The 18,406-nt window shown below is 44.0% G+C and overlaps 1 protein-coding gene across 2 annotated transcripts; it reads left to right on the top strand.

Moving 5' to 3' along the window:
* The first annotated feature begins 54 nt into the window (after positions 1–54).
* nudt17 (nudix hydrolase 17) lies at positions 55–7,959 on the top strand. 2 transcript variants are annotated; one of them, XM_022255743.2, is made up of 6 exons: positions 55–294; positions 1,257–1,373; positions 2,985–3,194; positions 4,024–4,119; positions 4,899–5,134; positions 6,364–7,959. In XM_022255743.2, the coding sequence occupies exons 1-6, from the start codon at positions 190–192 to the stop codon at positions 6,527–6,529; spliced, it is 930 nt and encodes a 309-aa protein (XP_022111435.2). In that variant the 5' UTR covers positions 55–189; the 3' UTR covers positions 6,530–7,959. The 2 variants fall into 2 exon arrangements, with proteins under 2 accessions (XP_022111435.2, XP_086992591.1); XM_087136465.1 differs by lacking the exon at positions 4,024–4,119.
* The last annotated feature ends 10,447 nt before the right edge of the window (positions 7,960–18,406 follow it).

The raw sequence follows: 18,406 nt of genomic DNA, 5'->3' as shown, positions 1-18,406 counted from the left end.
TTCATCCGCACCAATAAATATAAATCCTCTAAAACAGCTTTACTGCAAGAACCATTCCCTTAATTTGAAACGTTAAATTATGACATTATCCATGTGTAATAGTTTTAGATATTTAAAAGATAAAATGTTGACTCAGCAGACGGCAGTGAGAATTCATGATCAGCGCGGATTTAAATTAAAGTTTAGTTGATGGGAAAGCGGCCAGATTTCAAAATGGCGACTTCACACTGTCGACTGCTCGTGTTTTTGCGGAAAAATGCAGACGCCATACCACAAAAGGCGAATTTCACGCAGGTTTGTACTCTCACAATCTCTTTGCAGCATTCATGAGCGATGGATCAGTTTGCAGTTTTGTACAATTCACAAAGGGCTTGTGGTTTTATTTATTGTTAAATCTTATCACGACACTGGCAGGCCTCTCACCCTCACTCTATTTCTAACTTGCTCTAACTTACAAAGTGAAAGTGTTACTTGTTATACATTGTAGGCCCAGAGAAGAGAGTCTGTGATCTGATTAACGTGTTATGGCTTCGACGTCCAATGCACTCCCATATAATTGGGGACCCCCAGATGTTCTCTTTAATTGTACCAGGCCTAACCCTGTTTTTTTGTAATTCAATTTTTGAGAAAATGTAACTTTCATACTGATAAACCAGCCATGTAAAGTTAACTCCACCATGTGATGTGTTAAAACACTTACAGTTTAAGTAGAATTTCCCTCAAAACTCAAAACCCTGTCCTCTTTTCACAACATCAACCGTACAGTTACTGAGCATGATGTCATAGCCATCTACAAACGGTAAATCCAAAAGCTAAAATGTAGGTGTCCTTTCAATTATAGAATGGGGCCCATAATACAGTCCCTTTCCCATGAACGTTCCGGGCGTTTAGGCCTACTCCGTGTGCAGGGTGTGACATGTGCAGTGCTGTAAGTGATAACACCACAAGAGCATGACGAGTGGCCTGTCATGTGTGAAAAATAAAGGCAGTGTCTTTTTCTAAATGAAACACATTGGGACAGGACCCTACACATTTCTCGTGTTTGAAATTACCCATTTAATAGCAATCAGTAGGCCTATCAGAAGAAAAGGTCTAAAGGTAGGCCTCCTGGCTCAACTGAGAAAACATGGAAAACAGCGTACCTAACAAATAGTCTGACTTAACCTTTTCCTACCAATTTATTTTACAAACGTTGAATATTCCATATGCGGTAAAATTCTGGCATCGACTGTAAATTGAGATTATTTCTTATTTAGTGTATACTGGATTACTTTGGAGCATGTGGAAGCACAATGAGTCTGAGTTGCTCCCTGGATGACAACAAGTTGATAATGTCGCAGCCAGTTGATAAAGCAGATGGCATTGTCCTGAAGGTAAATTGTATTTACTAACAAGGCTACTTGGAAGCACTTATATGGTTACTAACTTACATGTACACAGGTCATCTTTTGCAGCTGATACAATGAATTCTTCCAAGTGGGTTTGCATGGGCATCGGGCACATCATGGTGTTAGGTGCAGTCTGCTGATTAGCACAACTGTGCAAGCATTCTGTGCTATCAGTCGATCCTGTGGGAAATCCTCGAGCGATCTTCCGCAATGTGAATGAGAAGGAAAAGACAGTTGTCTGAAGATGAATACAGACAAGATTGAGGAGTCGCGTAGAGATTGACTGATTTTGCCCAACAATGGCATTAACACAAAGGTGCAGTGCTAACATTGCATGTCTCATTTCCCCCAAGTGGAGGGGTACTTGAGCACGTAGAGCCCATGCTCTATAATGAGAAATGTTGCCATCTCTGTCCACACTGGCATTCAGCGATTCTAAACATGTCTCAATCGGGGGTTGGCCATTTACATCAAAGAATCTAGTGTTCTTTGCAAACTTCTTGATGCTGAATACTTCTGAATGGTTGAACATGTGGCAACGGATGGAAACTTCCTTGCAAATGAATAACTGTTTTTCGGTAGGTGATGTAACACTTCACCCACTTTTGTGGTCAAGTCTGACATTTAAGTGACCATTTGGTCACCACTGAACAAATTGGCATGGCAACTAAAGCACAAACTATGTCCTTGTTACCAGGCAAATGCACATATGACCAGTGGTTGATAATTGGTCACTTATAAGACCTATGCTATAGTCAGTCTGCTATCTCAGCTTTAGGAAAACTATGACTGTCTGCACTTCATCAGAGTTGTAATGACTCAAGTCAATGACTCGACTCAAGTCACATTTTTTTTACTTGACTTGAGTCCCGACAGGTAAATGACTTAACTCGAGTCTCTACAACCAAATGACTCGACTTGAATCTCTCAGGGAGACTGACTTGAGTCCCAACAGGAGACTGACTTGAGTCCCGACACGTAAATGACTTGACTCAAGTCTCTACAACCAAATGACTTGACTTGAATCTCTCAGGGAGACTGACTTGAGTCCCGACAGGAGACTGACTTGAGTCCCGACACGTAAATGACTTGACTCAAGTCTCTACAACCAAATGACTCGACTTGAATCTCTCAGGGAGATTGACTTGAGTCCTGACAGGTAAATGAGTTGACTCAAGTCTCTACAACCTAATGGCTCGCTTCAAATCTCTCAGGGAGACTCGATTCAAGTATAAGCTTGTAAGACTGTCTAAAAAAAATTAAAACCAAAATTTTGTTGCCAAAAAAAATAGATTTGAAGTTGGACACATGGCACTGCTCTTATGTCAATTGTATTTATTATATTTTGTTCAAAAATTTGAGCTTGGAACTTGACTCAACTTGACTCGACTTCTTGACCTAATGACTTGACTCAACTTGAGTCACAATGTTAAAATGATTCTACTCAACTTGAGTCACCAAATTTAGTGACTCGTTACAACACTGCAGCTCATTTGCATTGATTTCTTTCACTAACTTACCAGTATAAAGAAAACATGCTTAGCCCTTGTTGAACAATATACTTAATTTGTAATCCACCCCATTGTCCTTTCACAGCATCCACCATTTTGTCCTTTGCACAACCTTCTCCCAGACCAAGTGGCTGACATTCCAGACAGTACACTGCATCGTGGGATTGACGTCGGGGTGGCCACCCTCCTCTGGTCCTCAGATCGCAAGTTGCTCCTGACGAGACGGGCAACCCACCTGAAGACCTTCCCAGGCGTCTGGGTGCCGCCTGGGGGTCACGCTGAGTTGAATGAGACAGTAAGCCCCATTTTTTCTTTGTAAAAGCAACAGTTGTGGCTTTGAAAATAACGCTTGCTTACGGGGCCATTGGCTACAGCCACTTGACTGTGCCTGTGCAGCTCCTGGTCATAACCAGCTGATGCAGTCAAATTAGTTGGAAGTGCTACAATGTTATATCTGCTGATCAGGCTTGTCAAGCATTGCTGGAATTACCTGAGCTCCCTTGGAACTATGGTGTGTCCCCCACAATGGTGCAAGCAAATACTGTCCTTTTCAAACATAAAATGCCAACTGTTGGTATTTACAACTTGCATGGTTTTAAAGAGGACCCTCTTGGCTTGATGATACTTTTACTTTATTTTTATTCGTAGTTGCTTTTGGCAATCCCGAAATATGCCCCATTGTTAAACACAAGTTTCAAAATTGAGTTAGTGCTGCTTTAGGGTAAAAAGGGTTGCTCCCGCAGCGTGTTTCAGCGCAAAGTGCTGTCGCCAACTCCTTGGTGAAATGCACATCTTGTCACAGGTCTAGCAATCAGACTGGCAGTGTTTGCACTATTTTTTTGGGCGACAAGCTGTGCACACCTCAATCAACTCCTGGGAGATACGCCCTCCCAGCAAAGATAAGATAGCGAAGTTAATAATGGTTTTAACTAGATGCCTTGCACTCTCGCAGAGATTGTACATTTCCAAATATAACAAAATTGGTCAAACTTGCCTCGTTCCTTGTGTGGACGAACCTGCATGCCCAATGCAGTGGCTTGCCCCTAACTTCTTGTTGTGTAGAAACACACCATTTCTTGTTCATGCATGAAGCCACTGGACTGATAGGCTAAATGTTTGGTCAGCTGACAGAGGCCGGTTTGAGAGAGTTGAAGGAAGAAACGGGACTGGAACTGAAAGTGGCAGACTGCCAACAAACACAGACCATAGCACTCTGGGAGGTCAGTAGATGCCAGGAAAAGTTAACTGATGGTTTGCTTGAGAAAAATAAGCACTGGATTTCAGTCAGGTCATAGAGATGAATACAGCAGCAGTATGTCTGGGCGTTGTGAGAGCCGCTGTTAAAAAGCTAAAATTAAAGAGGGGAAAAAAAAAAAAGCAAAAGAAAAGGAGGAGTGGAGATTAAGCAAAAATTTCCTTTGAAATGCCTCGGAATTGCCTCCTTTAACTGTTAATGGTTTTCAGTTTGCTGCCGATGAGCGCTGTTGGCAATCCTGGCAAAGCTTATGATATTATCATATGCAGTCTACTTTCGTCATAACAAAGTTACAGGGACCAGACAAATTGTTTTGTTATAACAAGGACTTTGTCATGAAAGGAGTAGAAAAACACAGAAAACACAAAAATTCAAGAAATTACATGTAGGTCTCTCAGATTGTGCTCTTTACAGCAATATTTTCTTATAAAAGTGTTTCTTCTATTGAGAAATGACTGTATTCTTCTCTAGAAATAGCTTCTGGCTAGATATATACTTGCTGTGTCTTCAAAACAAGTTCTGTGCAATTTCTCTATTAAAATTGTTAATTTTCTTTACTGATGGTATATGCATCATTACACAAGGACGTAATTTCTGGAGTTGGAGGATTTCAGGCATTTTTTAAATTGCTAGTGCGGTGGCAGTGTACATGTATTTACTTGGAAACCTTGTCAGAACCTGCATACATTCTTGCTAGTGAATTGGTATACAAAGTTTACGTTTTGTTGGGGGGGGGTGTTTCAGTCTGCCTATCCACCAATGCTGTCCCATGGACTGCCAGTACGCCACCATGTAGTCACCTACCAGACAGTGCAGGTGTCGGAGGACCATCATGCATTGCAGCAGCAACTCAGGCTCCAAGTCAGCGAGGTCGGGGCCGCTGTCTGGCTGAGTGAGGGCATGGTCCGTGCCATTGGCTGTAGGGGGTCTGATGAGAATGATGGAAGAGGATTGCCCGATGACATGCCCAAGTTTATCAGGTCATTATTAGCTGTAGCTGTCACAATTGAGATTAGCAGCAGAACTACTGCTTTCATTATTGTCACCTTTAATCACTGTCAATATCACCGCGGTCATTATCCTGTCCAGCACCACCAGTTGTCACCACCGTACTGACATTATCAACAGCATCATGAGTATCAATGACACCATGGTCAGTTTCATCACCTAACAGCATCACAACCATTTCAAAAATTGTCAAGACACCATCACTACAGTATTCACTTGAACACATCAATTGCATTATTGTTATGGCTGTCATTAGAGTCACCACCACTTTCATAAATTGTCACAGTTGTCACAGTAATCACCTCACAACCATCATGACCTGTCACCTCTAACTTACACTGATTGATATCAGCTGTTCCCATCAGTGACACAGTCAAGTTTAGACATGACGAGTCATTTGGTCTCAAGTCGAGGCACAGGCTGTTCATACGGGCAATGACAAAGGCAGTCATGCATCATTCGATGGACACTTTTACAACTGTAGTCTTCATCTTTATGTTATTGTTTCACCCCAACTATGGCCATGGCCCCAACTATAGTTGGGCCAGTCCAAACTATAGTTTGACCAGTCCTAACTATTCTCCAAGTATAGTTGGGTCCGAGGCCATAGTGTGGGTGTAATATCACCACTATTTATAAAAGCATCATCATTGGATTATCTCTATCTCTACTATTGTCCATGCTGTTATTTTCAAACCTGAAAGAGCCAGGCTTTTTTAGCCATTTTAAGGGTTGAAACTTGGCATGCATGTAAATACAGTCGTCCCAAGTACATCTGTGAAGCTCAATTTAATCACACAAAGTGGTTTTAGTGTTACCATCATTTGAAGTTCATTGTCGTACATTTGTAAAAGTGAAAAGTTTACATTTTTGGGTAACTTTCTCAGAAAACTAGGCATTTAACAAGAACAGTATGTCTTATTACACAAAATTAGTGTCAAAATGGCTGCAAGATATTACTTATTAAACACTCCTGAAGGCTCAGCAAGGAAAGAAAAATTCCATGCAATGATATCAGTTAAAATGTCAAGTGCCGCACCCAGCTCTTTTAGTGTTTATGTTTCTCTCTTGCAACGTCATTCTAAATTCTACTGTTGTTCAAATCTCTTCTTCTCATTAAACCCAAGACTCTCAAGACTACACGTGCTCTTTGTCGTTTCACACCAGTCAACAAGGCTTTTTTTTCACCTTTGTTTATCAGAGCGACAGCTATCCATCCCAGCACTCATGAACAAGTCCAGCATGATATCCCCACCTCGGTGCTGTTTGAAACAGCACCCTCTACTGGCAAAGATGCAGAGAGGATTAGCACAGGCACCAAGTTTGCCATCGAGCAGTGGTGCCATTTGTATCCAGGGGAAAGCTGACAATGAGCGGCATTAAACCAGTGGCGGATCCAAAGAGACTCAACCGGCTCATTCCCTCACTCCCTTTTTAAAGGGAGACACATTTCCCTTATTTGTTTGCCCTGAATCGGTTATTTAACAACTTAAAATACAGCAAGTCTTACTGAAAATATTCTCCACCTCCACTTGTATTCAGACTCACCTCCATTTCAGGCACCACCTTTTTGTAAACTCTGGGTTCCCTCTCTTTGTAAATGCTGGACCTGCCCAATTTGAAACTCTTCCTCGTGAAAGTAGAGATATTTTCCGTTCATGATGTAGTGAAGGAAAAGGTGTATTTGACATTTGAAATGAGCGTACATGTAATTGTTGATAGACTGGAGGCATCATTTTGTATGTAATATGCCTTTGCCACCTCTTTCTGAATGTGTTAGATGTTAGAGCGGATAACGCATTCAAATCTTATTTATTGGTCACTGTCTTTGCAGCCCTGTGGCTAAAGTGAAAACAGCATTACAAAAAATTTAAATTTACAATCAAGAAAACTAAAAAGCAACATAGTAAAAAGGCAACTTGAATCTTGATAAAAGGTTAGATAAAAAGCCCAAAATGTAAATGTTTTAATACTGTTAGTTTTGGTATCGGAGAAATGGAGGTGCAGTTTGATTTACTACTATTAAAACATTGGGTTAAAGCTTAACTACGAGGCAGTGGGACCAGAAGTCAAATAGAAATCTGCAACTTGGTCAACCTCTGAATTTCACAATGTTTTCATTTATTTTTAAAAAGGCAATTTCGTCACCTTTTGCACGAAGGGACAGGCATATTGAAAAAAAACTTTTCGAGTTAATCTCACAAGAAGGTTTACCTGTTTAAAACTGCAAAAAGTACCACTTTGCAACAACTTTATGCATTAAGGAAACTTTCACATTATTATCCGAAAAGTAAACTTTACATGAAACAAGTGACAAGAATGAACACAGTGGTTAATGAGCCAAAATGAAGATCTCTGTCCCCTTGTGAAAAGGAAAATCCATCTGTTCAAGCAGCTGTGAATGTAACAAAAATGCCTGTCCCTTCTGGAAATGAAAATCTCAGTTGGCCTACTTTTGCACCATTCTGGGCAATTTGTTGGTATGTATTCAAGGGGTAGGAATGTTTGCATTTCTTTGTGAAAAAGCAAAATGCAATTATCGAGACGCCTGCTCCTGGGAACGTAAAATGGTTTGAAAGTACCATGCTATTTTTTTAAAGCTAAATAGTAAGAAAAATCGAAATAGCTTTTTCTCATTTTGACAAGCGTGTCTGTTCATGAAAACAATGACGAGTTGCATGGAAATAAAGTGTGAGGACTATCCATGTAGATTGGTTTTACTAATTTTATTGGCATATTTGTAATTGCATAAACACTGAATATATATATGTGGAATAAAATGAACAAAGCTCTCATAGACAGTCCATTGCATTGTGAGACCAGAGATGTTGTCAGACTTTCCCCTCGTCATGAGCTTTTTGAATGTAGACTTTTATTACACTGCCGTTGAATATAGGTAAACCTATTTGCGATGACTAAAATATCCAGGGGCGGATCCAGGAATTTTTCACGGGGGGGGGAGGTTCAGGCTGGAGATTTTTTAATGTCTCGTTTTGCGGACAAGCAGAAACGATGATGAAACATACATGACATACATTGCTTACAGTGGTATTGGTGCATTTCAGTTACTTTTGATCATTTAACCATTCATTTTGTTCTTTTTTTTAAATGGGGGGGGAGGGTTCGGCCCCCATCGCTGGATCCGCGCATGATATCTTCAGCCCCGAAAAGCAAGGCTGTGGTCCCTGACCTTCACTAAGATTGAATGGTGATTTCATTCCTGGGTGCTGATTTTATTGTATCACATAGGGTCTAGGGAGAGTATACATTAGACCACTCTCGCTTTACCGACAGCTTGTATGGGCGGCAAGACTTTGCAGAAATATCACTATTTGGTTGGTTTTCGATTTTATCTCAAATTCGTTCAAATTGGTGTCAGTCCCATTAATTTTGAATAGGGTTACGAGTACATGTATTATTATCTCCCGTTCTAATAGCTGCGTGGGATTTTTGAACACTTTGTGAATTATTGTCTCACTTTTGTGTCGACGGCCAGCCGTAGTTTTAGCAGCTACCTGTAGGAAAAAACACGACTGTGACGTCAAAAGAACAGACTCTGTTCTGTTGTGTTTTGTCATTTTAGCGGGTAATGCTGAGTGATGATGATGAAAGCTAATGAGCACCCTTCGAGGTTGATTTTTAGGGTTTGGCCGTATTCTTGTGTATTATTCTGGTGTATTAGTATTGTAGCGTCAGTGTCGGATGACCAATGGGGGCGCTAGCACGGATCCACGGTAGAGCCGTGTGGTGGGCCCCTACTGGTCAGCCCTGGAGACCCGTTGCCGCGACGCCTGCGCAGTAGTGTTTTTGGAAGCACTTTTTTTGGGGGGGGGGTGTTCTGGAGTTGATGCCAGACAGGAGTGACGGTGTGATAATAATTAACAGCTGAGAGCCACAAAAACCGAAAAGAAGCCTTCACAGTGTCTTTTGTCGGCTGTAGACAGACCCATGGGGCAATTGACATTACATCGGTGGCAGCGGCAGCACGCTGACGGAGAAGACAGGTGAATTTTTTTCAGTGTTTCTTCGGCATGTACAGCCCGAGTCACGTTGGTCTGGCATTCGACTCGCCACTGGGCGAGGATGGAATAGGGCCTCAGATATTGTGGGTCAGCCTAGTGGGCATGAAAATGCCGTTCATCACTTTTTATGAACTCAATTTCATTTTCAAGGACCAGCCTGGTGAAAAGACACCTTATCACTTTTGACGGACTGGACTCCTTTTTCAACGAGTTCGACAAAACTCTGGAAGATGTTGGCAGAAAGGAAGCAGCGACCGTGAGACAGGTCAGACAGTTGAGCGACATACCATGCATCGTTTGCACATACATGGTACATGCTGTGTCCCCCAGAGAACTGCCAAATGCTGTAGACGGCGGCGAAGCATTATGTTTCAGTCGGAACATTGTAGTGGTGCGCCTTTCGATGCAGCAGGAGCGGGGCTTAGTTTCGGGACACTCGACGATGTTTTTGTCAGTTCACCTAGTGTCAGGGCCTTCAAGGAACCGCCCCATGTTGAAGATGGCATCACGGCAGACATTCCGTTCCATTCGGAACGTAGTCAAGCCGTGGGTGTCACTGCAGCGGCATGCATCCCACGTTTGGTGCCCACAGGCTGTGGCAGCCCCTGTAGTAGGGCAGGAACCCATTTGAAGACGCCCCACCATACATGTACATGCCATACGGTACACAGAGGGGACCTCTCTCAGCACCACTGAAGTCCTCAGCCAACTCACAGTGTGTCGAAGCCCAGCTTCCATTCGGAAGTCAACCATGCAAGAGCCATGGAGGCGGAGCCCGTGGAGTTGCTCCTCATGCAAGTGAACGGCGTGGAGTCTGGGTATGGGCTCCGCGCAGGAATGAATGGAGTGGAGCCAATAGGGCCGCTCCGCACTTATGCGAATGGCGCGGAGCCTCTTGATGGGCTCCACACGGGAATCAATGGAGCCACTCGGCTCCTCACACAAGTCAGTGGTGCGGAGCTGACAGAACCCGAAGGTCCACGTGTGTTCTTTTGGCCTGTCGTGTTGGGGCTGGAGTTGCACCAGAGATGGAGACTAGACCGCGGACGGGAATTGGGACGGCATCAACCCACCCGACGGCTGTGGGCAGTTGTCGCGCTGTGGTCGTGCCGGCTTGGTTGACCAAAACAGAACCGACCCAGTGGGCACGAGACGTCGTTATGACGTCTGAAAGACGTCTAATATTGACGTCTTATTAATGTCTTTTTTGAGTCGTATATGCAAAGCCAAAAGACGTCAGCACCCTGACAAGTAAACGACGTCAGTGGTCTGACTGGAAAAAGACGTCAGCGTTTTGGCGAGTAAAAGACGTCAACATTGCGACTAGTAAAAGACGTCAACGTAGCGACTAGTAAAAGACGTCAGTATTGCGACTAGTAAAAGACGTCAACATTGCGACTAGTAAAAGACGTCAACGTAGCGACTAGTAAAAGACGTCAGTATTGCGACTAGCAAAAGACGTCAACATCATGACTAGTAAAAGACGTCAGCATTGTGACTAGTAAAAGACGTCAGCATTGTGACTAGTAAAAGACGTCAGCATTGTGACTAGTAAAAGACGTCAACATTGCGACTAGTAAAAGACGTCGACATTGCGACTAGTAAACGACGTCAACATTGAGACTAGTAAAAGACGTCAGCATATTGAGCAGTAAAAGACGTCGGCATTAAGACGTCTTTTATCCTTGAAATATCAAGGAAAAAAGACGTCTGCATGCCGGCTTGGTTGACCAAAACAGAACCGATCAACTGGTTTGGCCGGTCAGCCAATTCGTAATTAACCCCGTAACACGACGATCTACAGTGGGAGTTGCCTGGAGCTGCTCCCACCGATGGACACACCGGATGACGAGGAGCTGTAATAAGACAGAAGTCCATCGGCAGCCACCACCCGCGGAGGCGCACCTCGACGTCCACATTTCTACCTTCGCATCCTTGTTCTCCTGATTAATGTTTAGTTAAGCATTTTTCCTCTGATTTTCCTTGTGTAAAATTCGCCGGTGCCAGTGGATTAGACCTTGCGGGCACCCGGTCGCCAATGCTCTACACCTTGTTCGGGGACGAACATGAGACCTCAGAGGGGGCGATGTAGCTTCAGTGTCGGATGACCAGTGGGGACACTAGCACTGATCCACGGTAGAGCCGTGTGGTGTGTTTTGGAGTTGATGCCAGACAGGAGTGATGGTGTGATAATAAACAGTTGAGAGCCACAAAAACCGAGAAGAAGCCTTCACAGAGTCTTTTGTCGGCATGAGAAAGACCCCGTAGAGGCAGTTGACATTACAGTATTAAACAAGTTGACAAGCTACAAATGAAGCTTATGTGACTGGCTTAAATTAAGAACTAAATACAAACAAACTGTCATGTGCAAAATGAACTTCAAGGTATCCATAATTTCCCCCGCCTACGTGGGAGGGATGTACTAGCCAATACTTATCTGTAGAGCCACTACTAATACATAATCTCTCTAGAAGATGCAATACATCCGCTTGAGAATTCACACAGTAGGCTACCCGCTGTTCCCTGCCACCTGCAGCCTGCCCGCCATCTTTGCTTTCCTCTCTTTTCTCTACTGCAATGGCAGGTGCAGTCTGCACCAAGCCACCTTAATGCAGATGGGATACTCTGCAGGTAAATGCGTGTATTTGCTAGTAGACCCCTCCCACACGTACGTTGGGGTGGAGGATCTACAGAACTCATCTTACGCAGAATGGTACTGATATCAGGAGGTGGATGCAAGACGCTAGTGTGTACTGTGAAAGGACCAAGCAAGAACTGGTAAGTGCACTGGTAATTAAAAATACTTGTCAATGATCAGGTGTATAGCAATGTGAGTCAGCAAGGACTTCTCATAGCTGACTTACCAAAACCCTGTGTCCTGTCTAGTGAAGTTGCTGAGGGTGGTTTGTGTGTCTCTAGAATGTCTCTTGCCATCAGCAACGCTGCTTTTCCAGTTCGTCCCTCGCATTGGAGGATGTCAGGTAGCAGGATATGAGTCTGTTGCAGGAAATTCAACACGCTGCTTGTAAGATTTTATGGAAGTGGACCTCTCTTGAAACAGACCCACAAGGTTGATGCTGCGCTCGGTCATTGTGTGCTCTAACTTCAGAGTCCTGCTCTTATGCGGTCTGCCAGTTCTAATCAGACTCTGACGTTCGCGACCCAGCATTCTGTTGTTCCTCGTGAAGCTGGACAACGAGGGGAACCACAATGATAAAAAGACTTGCCGCCTTTCTCCTGCTCGGTTTGGTCCTAAGGAGAACTGGGCTACAGTTCTTATTTTCCGGCAAAGGTGAGTGAGAGAGAATGTCTGGAATAGTAAGGGGGGGGTTGAGTGGTTCTTTGTAAGGAATGAAGTATGAGGACCAATCATACCCTTTGTAGTCCCCAGCGAATAATGTCCAGGATCAATTGATACGTAGAAAGGCGACTTTGATAAGTTGAGTAAAGGCATCTGCCGTAGGGGTTCACAAGTACGTGAGGGAGGTCCCAGGAGGGGAGGGGCTTGTGAGTGCGGGGGAGGGTTTCCCGATGAATATCCCGCAAAGGATGTGACCCAGAGTGTGATTGTTAGAGACCATTGAGCCATCAGGGAGCCTGCCTGTAATGGCCGATCGTCTAATTCTTTATGGTTGGATTGGTTGCTACTAGTTGAGTAGGTAGACGAGGAAGTCGTCAACATCGGTAGAGAAGAACTGACCGGATCAGTAGCTCTCCATCTTCACCATCAAATTTGGCATCTTTCAGGTGGATGGTCTACGACTGTGTGCTGCAAACATGGCAGCTTCTGCTGAAATGATCGTTTGACAATACCCACGTCAGCTGAAGATTGACTCTTAAGGAGACGGGTGAATACTGTGAGTTACATGTATGTGTGAATCTGGTTGGAACAGAATACCCTGCCGATACAGAAGGACAAGCAGGATGTTGATTGACAGATTGATCAATTGTGCACTTTGTCGAGGCCGCAACGGGGCAATAACAGCTCTGCAGTGTTACCGGTCTGTTAAAGGGAGTACCTGTCCAATCAGATCTGGAGAAAACGCATCTGGGAATGTCCCATGGGATTGAAAAAGCATTGTTGTGCTATGCTTAGGGAATGGGTTATCTACAGCCAAAAACAAAATTGTAGCTGGCTGCTGGCTCCTGATTCAAACAGGACTATATATGGGTAAATTGATCGTCTGGACGACCTGCTCGACGATATAGGGCTGTTAAGTCCATTCTGAAAGCTGAATCTTTTCTCTGGAGAGGTCATCGGCCACATTGTTGTCTATGCCTGGGACGTTTGAGGCCGTTAATGTTATATTGGATTCAAAGGCATATCCTATATCGAGGAGGCAGAGCCGGGCTGACCACATACCCCGTTTGTGGTTGATGCGTACCACCACAGTAAATTGTCGCACTTTATGAGGACAGGGTGGCCCCGGATGAGCCCACTAAAATGTAAGTTTGCATTGAACACACTTGCATCTACAGGACATGAATGTGTAGATTTTTCTGATCTGTGTCCTACTTCCTGGCCTTCTCGTGCAGATGACGTCACTTCCTGGAATTTGCCGTCGAAGAGATCTGGCCCCATTAGGGCAAGAGCTTCGAAAAGCTTTCTGGCTCCCGTGGACGAAGAGGACATCCAGAACACTGGTCCTTTGGCAGGAGGTCATTAGTGTCGAAATGTGTGTGAATTGTTCATAGTCAGGGTTGTTCGGACATCGACAGGTTGCATAATGCATGTGTTGGTAGTTTGCTAGAGTAGTCTGGCTGGTGAGGTGTTTCTCTGGTATTTTAGTCACTGTGGAGTTATTTTTATCTTTCATGTAATGTATTTCGATTTTTTTGGTGTGCCTCTTGTATGTAGTTTGCGTATTTTTGTATGTTCTTTTATCTGGCAAATAAATGAAATGAAATGAAATGATTGTGCTATCCTCACAGCTCCTAGACAAGGAAATCAGAGAGCATGAGGTACGACGCACGCATGTGAAATCTGGAGGGCCAGTTGGCTTTCTTGAGGACGTTCTCCAGCTTGTTTCTGGTAGCGTCGGCAACAGATTGCAGGACGAATCAGGTGCACTTCTGTCCACGGCCAGTTCAACTTTGCAGTATCTAGGACTAGCTTGTATCGCCCTTCAGTCTTTGAGGTTAGTGATATTCTGGATGAATATATTCTGGATGGATATTTCGCTCGACACAAAACCAGTCTAGAGAAAGTATTGGGAAGGACAAAGAGTTTTCCAATGCTGTGAATGATTTTCTGAGGAACAGGATCAGGTTCTGATAAAAATGAGTCAAATGATTAGGTTCTGATACGGTCAACTCTGGAAACGATTTCGCGTATGTATGACGCCATCTTTCTCAGCGTCTGAGTCATGGTCGGATGTGAAGGCTTGGCGATCCCGCTGCCGAGGTCCCAGCATGTACATTGGGGCCTCGTAGTTGGCGATTTTCTCCGAAGTCAAGCTCTAAATCGTCATTTCAGTCTGAGGGTAGATGAATGGAAACAGCCAGGGGCGAAGCAGGAGGGCTACCGATGGCTTGGGGCAGGTTTGCTAGTCACGACGAACCCTACGAAGGGCATGTATAGCCGATGGAGTGGCTCTGAGGCCGAGTTTTCTTGAGTTCAGGTCACGCTTTCAGGCTAGTGAAACGCTGATCAAGCGACGCTGGGGCGAGTTAACTTATGCCAGAGACATCTCATCTTGTGGGGCGTGAAGGAAATACCCTACAAGAATACAAATGTGTGGGTGGGTGTGGGGGTAAATTGTTCCGCAAATGGGGTGAACTGCCTCGCAGCAGCTGTCAGGAGTAAGATGGAAGCAGAAGTCCGATGAAAGGCCTGGAAGAAAACGGCCGAGAAAAGTGATCCCTGCGGAAGTCTCGCACTAACGAAAAACTCCTGAGGAAGAGTCACGGACCGTGACAACTTTCACGGCGAGACTTTATTCTGAAGCTGTTCTTCCAAAACTGGTTCAAGAAGGCCGGAGCTGCGAAGGTCCTCGAATGACGAAGAAGCTCTGAAGTTGAAGATAAACTTTGGAAGCTGTAGACCGCAGTGGATCTCCCACCAGAATCCAGGAAAAGGTGGGCCGGTGAGTGTGCAGTTGGCTTTTGTAGCAGAGCTAGCCGAGAGCTGTCTTTGCCCAATGGGCACCTGGGGCTTTCTTCGGTCAGTCGGTTACGTTTGGTGCACCTGTCGGGGGTCTTGGCCACGGAGCTCGAAACCGGAGCTTGTCTTGAGGCTTTGAAGAGCAGATCTGAAGGGGAACTGGTGCCCCACTCTTGAAGCTCACTGCCGTGTTTCAATGCTGGTGGTCCCTATCAGCAAGTTTCACGGTCAGCTTTCGTTCCCCATGGAGAATGGCTACTAGGGAAGGCCGGCCGCGGCCTGAATTTGGCCTATGGTGTTGCCCTGCTACATGCCTCAGTCCGGGCGACTGGGTGATTTCTGAAGACAGGAGGCGGTTTCTGGCAGATTCATGTTCAAGATGATAGGAGAGGGTGATACCTCCCGACTTTGTGCCTCTACAGGAGCCGGCAGTTCCGCAGGACTTCTGTCCACAGGCCTGCCATGCTCCTAGCCGATTTCCTCTCCACTTATATTTCTGTAACCAAATGCGTTTAAATACTGACAAATATCAGTATTTATGGGAGCAAAAACCAAGAAATGAAGATAAACAAGATGAAATCAAATTCTACTTTTTGTCAAATCGACGAAATGAGCTTAAGCGGACAGAGGATGGTGAATACAAACCCAGCAAAATGACGCGGGCAAAAATCACTACATGTCACTCTCCATTGAGAAAAAAAAACAAAAACCAGGAGGCCAAGATGGTGGGTATGCCGAAGGGAACATTGAGTAGCTTTAATAGTGGATGAATTACGCCCTCTGGAGCAATATGCATTAGTGGTGGCTTTATGAGAAAGATGAATGCTGTCGACTAAATGCTATTAAAAATTAAAACCACTACCCCTCAAAAAAAAAAACATTAAATTGAGCCTCATGAGATCTTGTTTATATAGAATTTTCGCACTGAAAATGCCAGGCAAAAGGAGTTCATACTTTTGATGGGTTATTTTCTTCCTCTGAAAATGTCTAATAGCCCAGTGGGAGGTCCATTCATAGCTTAAGGCGTCCTTACAGTGATGAAGGGATCTTTTAAGGTAATCCAGACTTTACGGCGAGTTGTAAAATAACCCCCATGCAATCAATGGAGAGACGAAAGTAGTAAAAAGATTAATTGGATTCAGAGAAATAGACAGATTACAGTGTAAAATAACCGTGTCAATGTAAACATACTTTTTAAATCTGACTTTTGAACAGTCTGAATTACTTTTGGCCATTTCTCTCAGTGTCGACTTGGGGAGCCAATCATATCTGTGTACGTCAAGTATTGATTTTAGGTTTCACTAAACAAGTGGATATACTACTTGACGATGAGGAATCTGTGCGTGTAGAAGACTGTGTCTGAACTAGTTCAAGTTCATTTGCATTGAAGTCTCACACCTCAAGGCGTTCCATTTGATATCCCCGAATTTTACAACCAATTTTCAATGTTCTCTATTTTCCCCATCGCTTTTACAATTTCCTACATTTTAGTTTTATTTCATCTTTTAAAAGCGTTTGAAAAGTAAAGGGAGAGCCTGCTTTTTTCCCTCCTTTTACAGTGGCTCCTCACAAATTTACTCTTTGGTATTCTTAGGGTCTTTTAGTGTCTAAAGACATCTATCCGTTTTCTTTTAACCCCTTCTCCCCGTCATTCCCTTCCCTTCTGTTTAATACGTCCTTAATCTCTCGGCCTAGAGTTCAGCAGCCGTTAGAGATTCAATAACCATCCAATTTATCCGTTACATTTCGGGGGGGGGGAACTTGTCCCGAAGCAACAAATCCTGGATTAATTTCCCCCGATTATTGAATCACACCATTAACACGTTTGCTGGAGAAGGGGCTATTATCAGGTAGCCTGGTAGTCGGGTTCTACGGAAGGAGAAGTGCGCTTCGGGGGTGGCGGCTGGACCGAGGCCAGGGCTATGGCATCTGTGAGCCGGTCAATGACACTCTCCGCTCAGTTCCCCAACACCGATTGCTTCTTCCCCCCTCACACACACACACAAAAACAAAATGAGATGGGAGTTATCTAATCATGGGGCGCATCTTGGGCTGTAGGCAGCATAAGCACCGATGTGATACTTGGGCTGTAAGATCTGTAAGGTTCGGGGTAGGATGAGAGTGGGTCGATGGGGGAAGGCCCGGGCGGCCAGTGTCCTCCGACAAATGACAACCACTCAACGACCGTTGCATCTGCTCAGGAATTCGCCAAATATAGGGCGTCCAGTTTTCACTGTAGTAGCACCTTAATAATTGAGGTAAGAAATTCCACATTACCACACTCAGCCATCGGAGTGGGTATACACTGGCATACGAGTTAGGTTCCAGTGTAACGACAGAAATGTTAACCCATAACCCCAAATACTAGAACAAACGCTCGTCTTTTTGGAGGGGTGGGTGGGGTGTTAGGCGGGTGACGAGCCTAAATAATTTCCGGTGATTTTGGTTGAATGAAATCGCAAAATATAAAGCCAAAAAGCCATCTGCTGAGCGAAGAAACGCTTTACTTGCCAAAACAAGTAACTATGACATCACAGGATAGTGGTTGTCCGAGTTTCGCATGCTCGCATGAATGGAACACTAGCACACAAAAAATCCGTACCTGGATTTCGTCAGGATTGTTCAAAGGGGAAAGATAAAAACACCGGCAGCAGTAATTTGAGGTCTTAGGACGAAAATCCCGTTCAGCATCTTTAACCACTTCCATTTTGATGGACACCTAGATTTAGTTTGTATTTTTGAACTTCAGAAAAGGTGAGATCAAAAACGCAAACATCAACCAATCCATCAAATATAGAATACATGTACTTGCGAAGTGGAACTTCTAACTGTAGACTCTCTCGATCATCTCCCGCGTGATGCAGTCGACCGTTTTGTCTCCAAACACTGCACTCGTATTTCTAAATACTTGGCGACTGCTGTACATAGCACATCAAGTGACCTTGGTAGTAGTTGTTTACTATTATTAATATAATTAGTGGGAAACTGATTGAGAAACCGAAAACAAATTGTTGATTGTCTTTTCAAATATATTAAATTTTCTTATCCAACATGTCTCTTTATTTTTTGTCTTAAAAAGTGGAAACACTACAAAAAGGGAATGTAACATCTTCGAAATA

This window comes from Acanthaster planci, linkage group LG05 (genome assembly GCF_054643075.1).
Source record: "Acanthaster planci isolate LZ-2023a linkage group LG05, COTS_SCS, whole genome shotgun sequence".
Lineage (NCBI taxonomy): Eukaryota > Metazoa > Echinodermata > Asteroidea > Valvatida > Acanthasteridae > Acanthaster > Acanthaster planci.
This window is presented reverse-complemented; position numbering and strand designations above follow the sequence as displayed.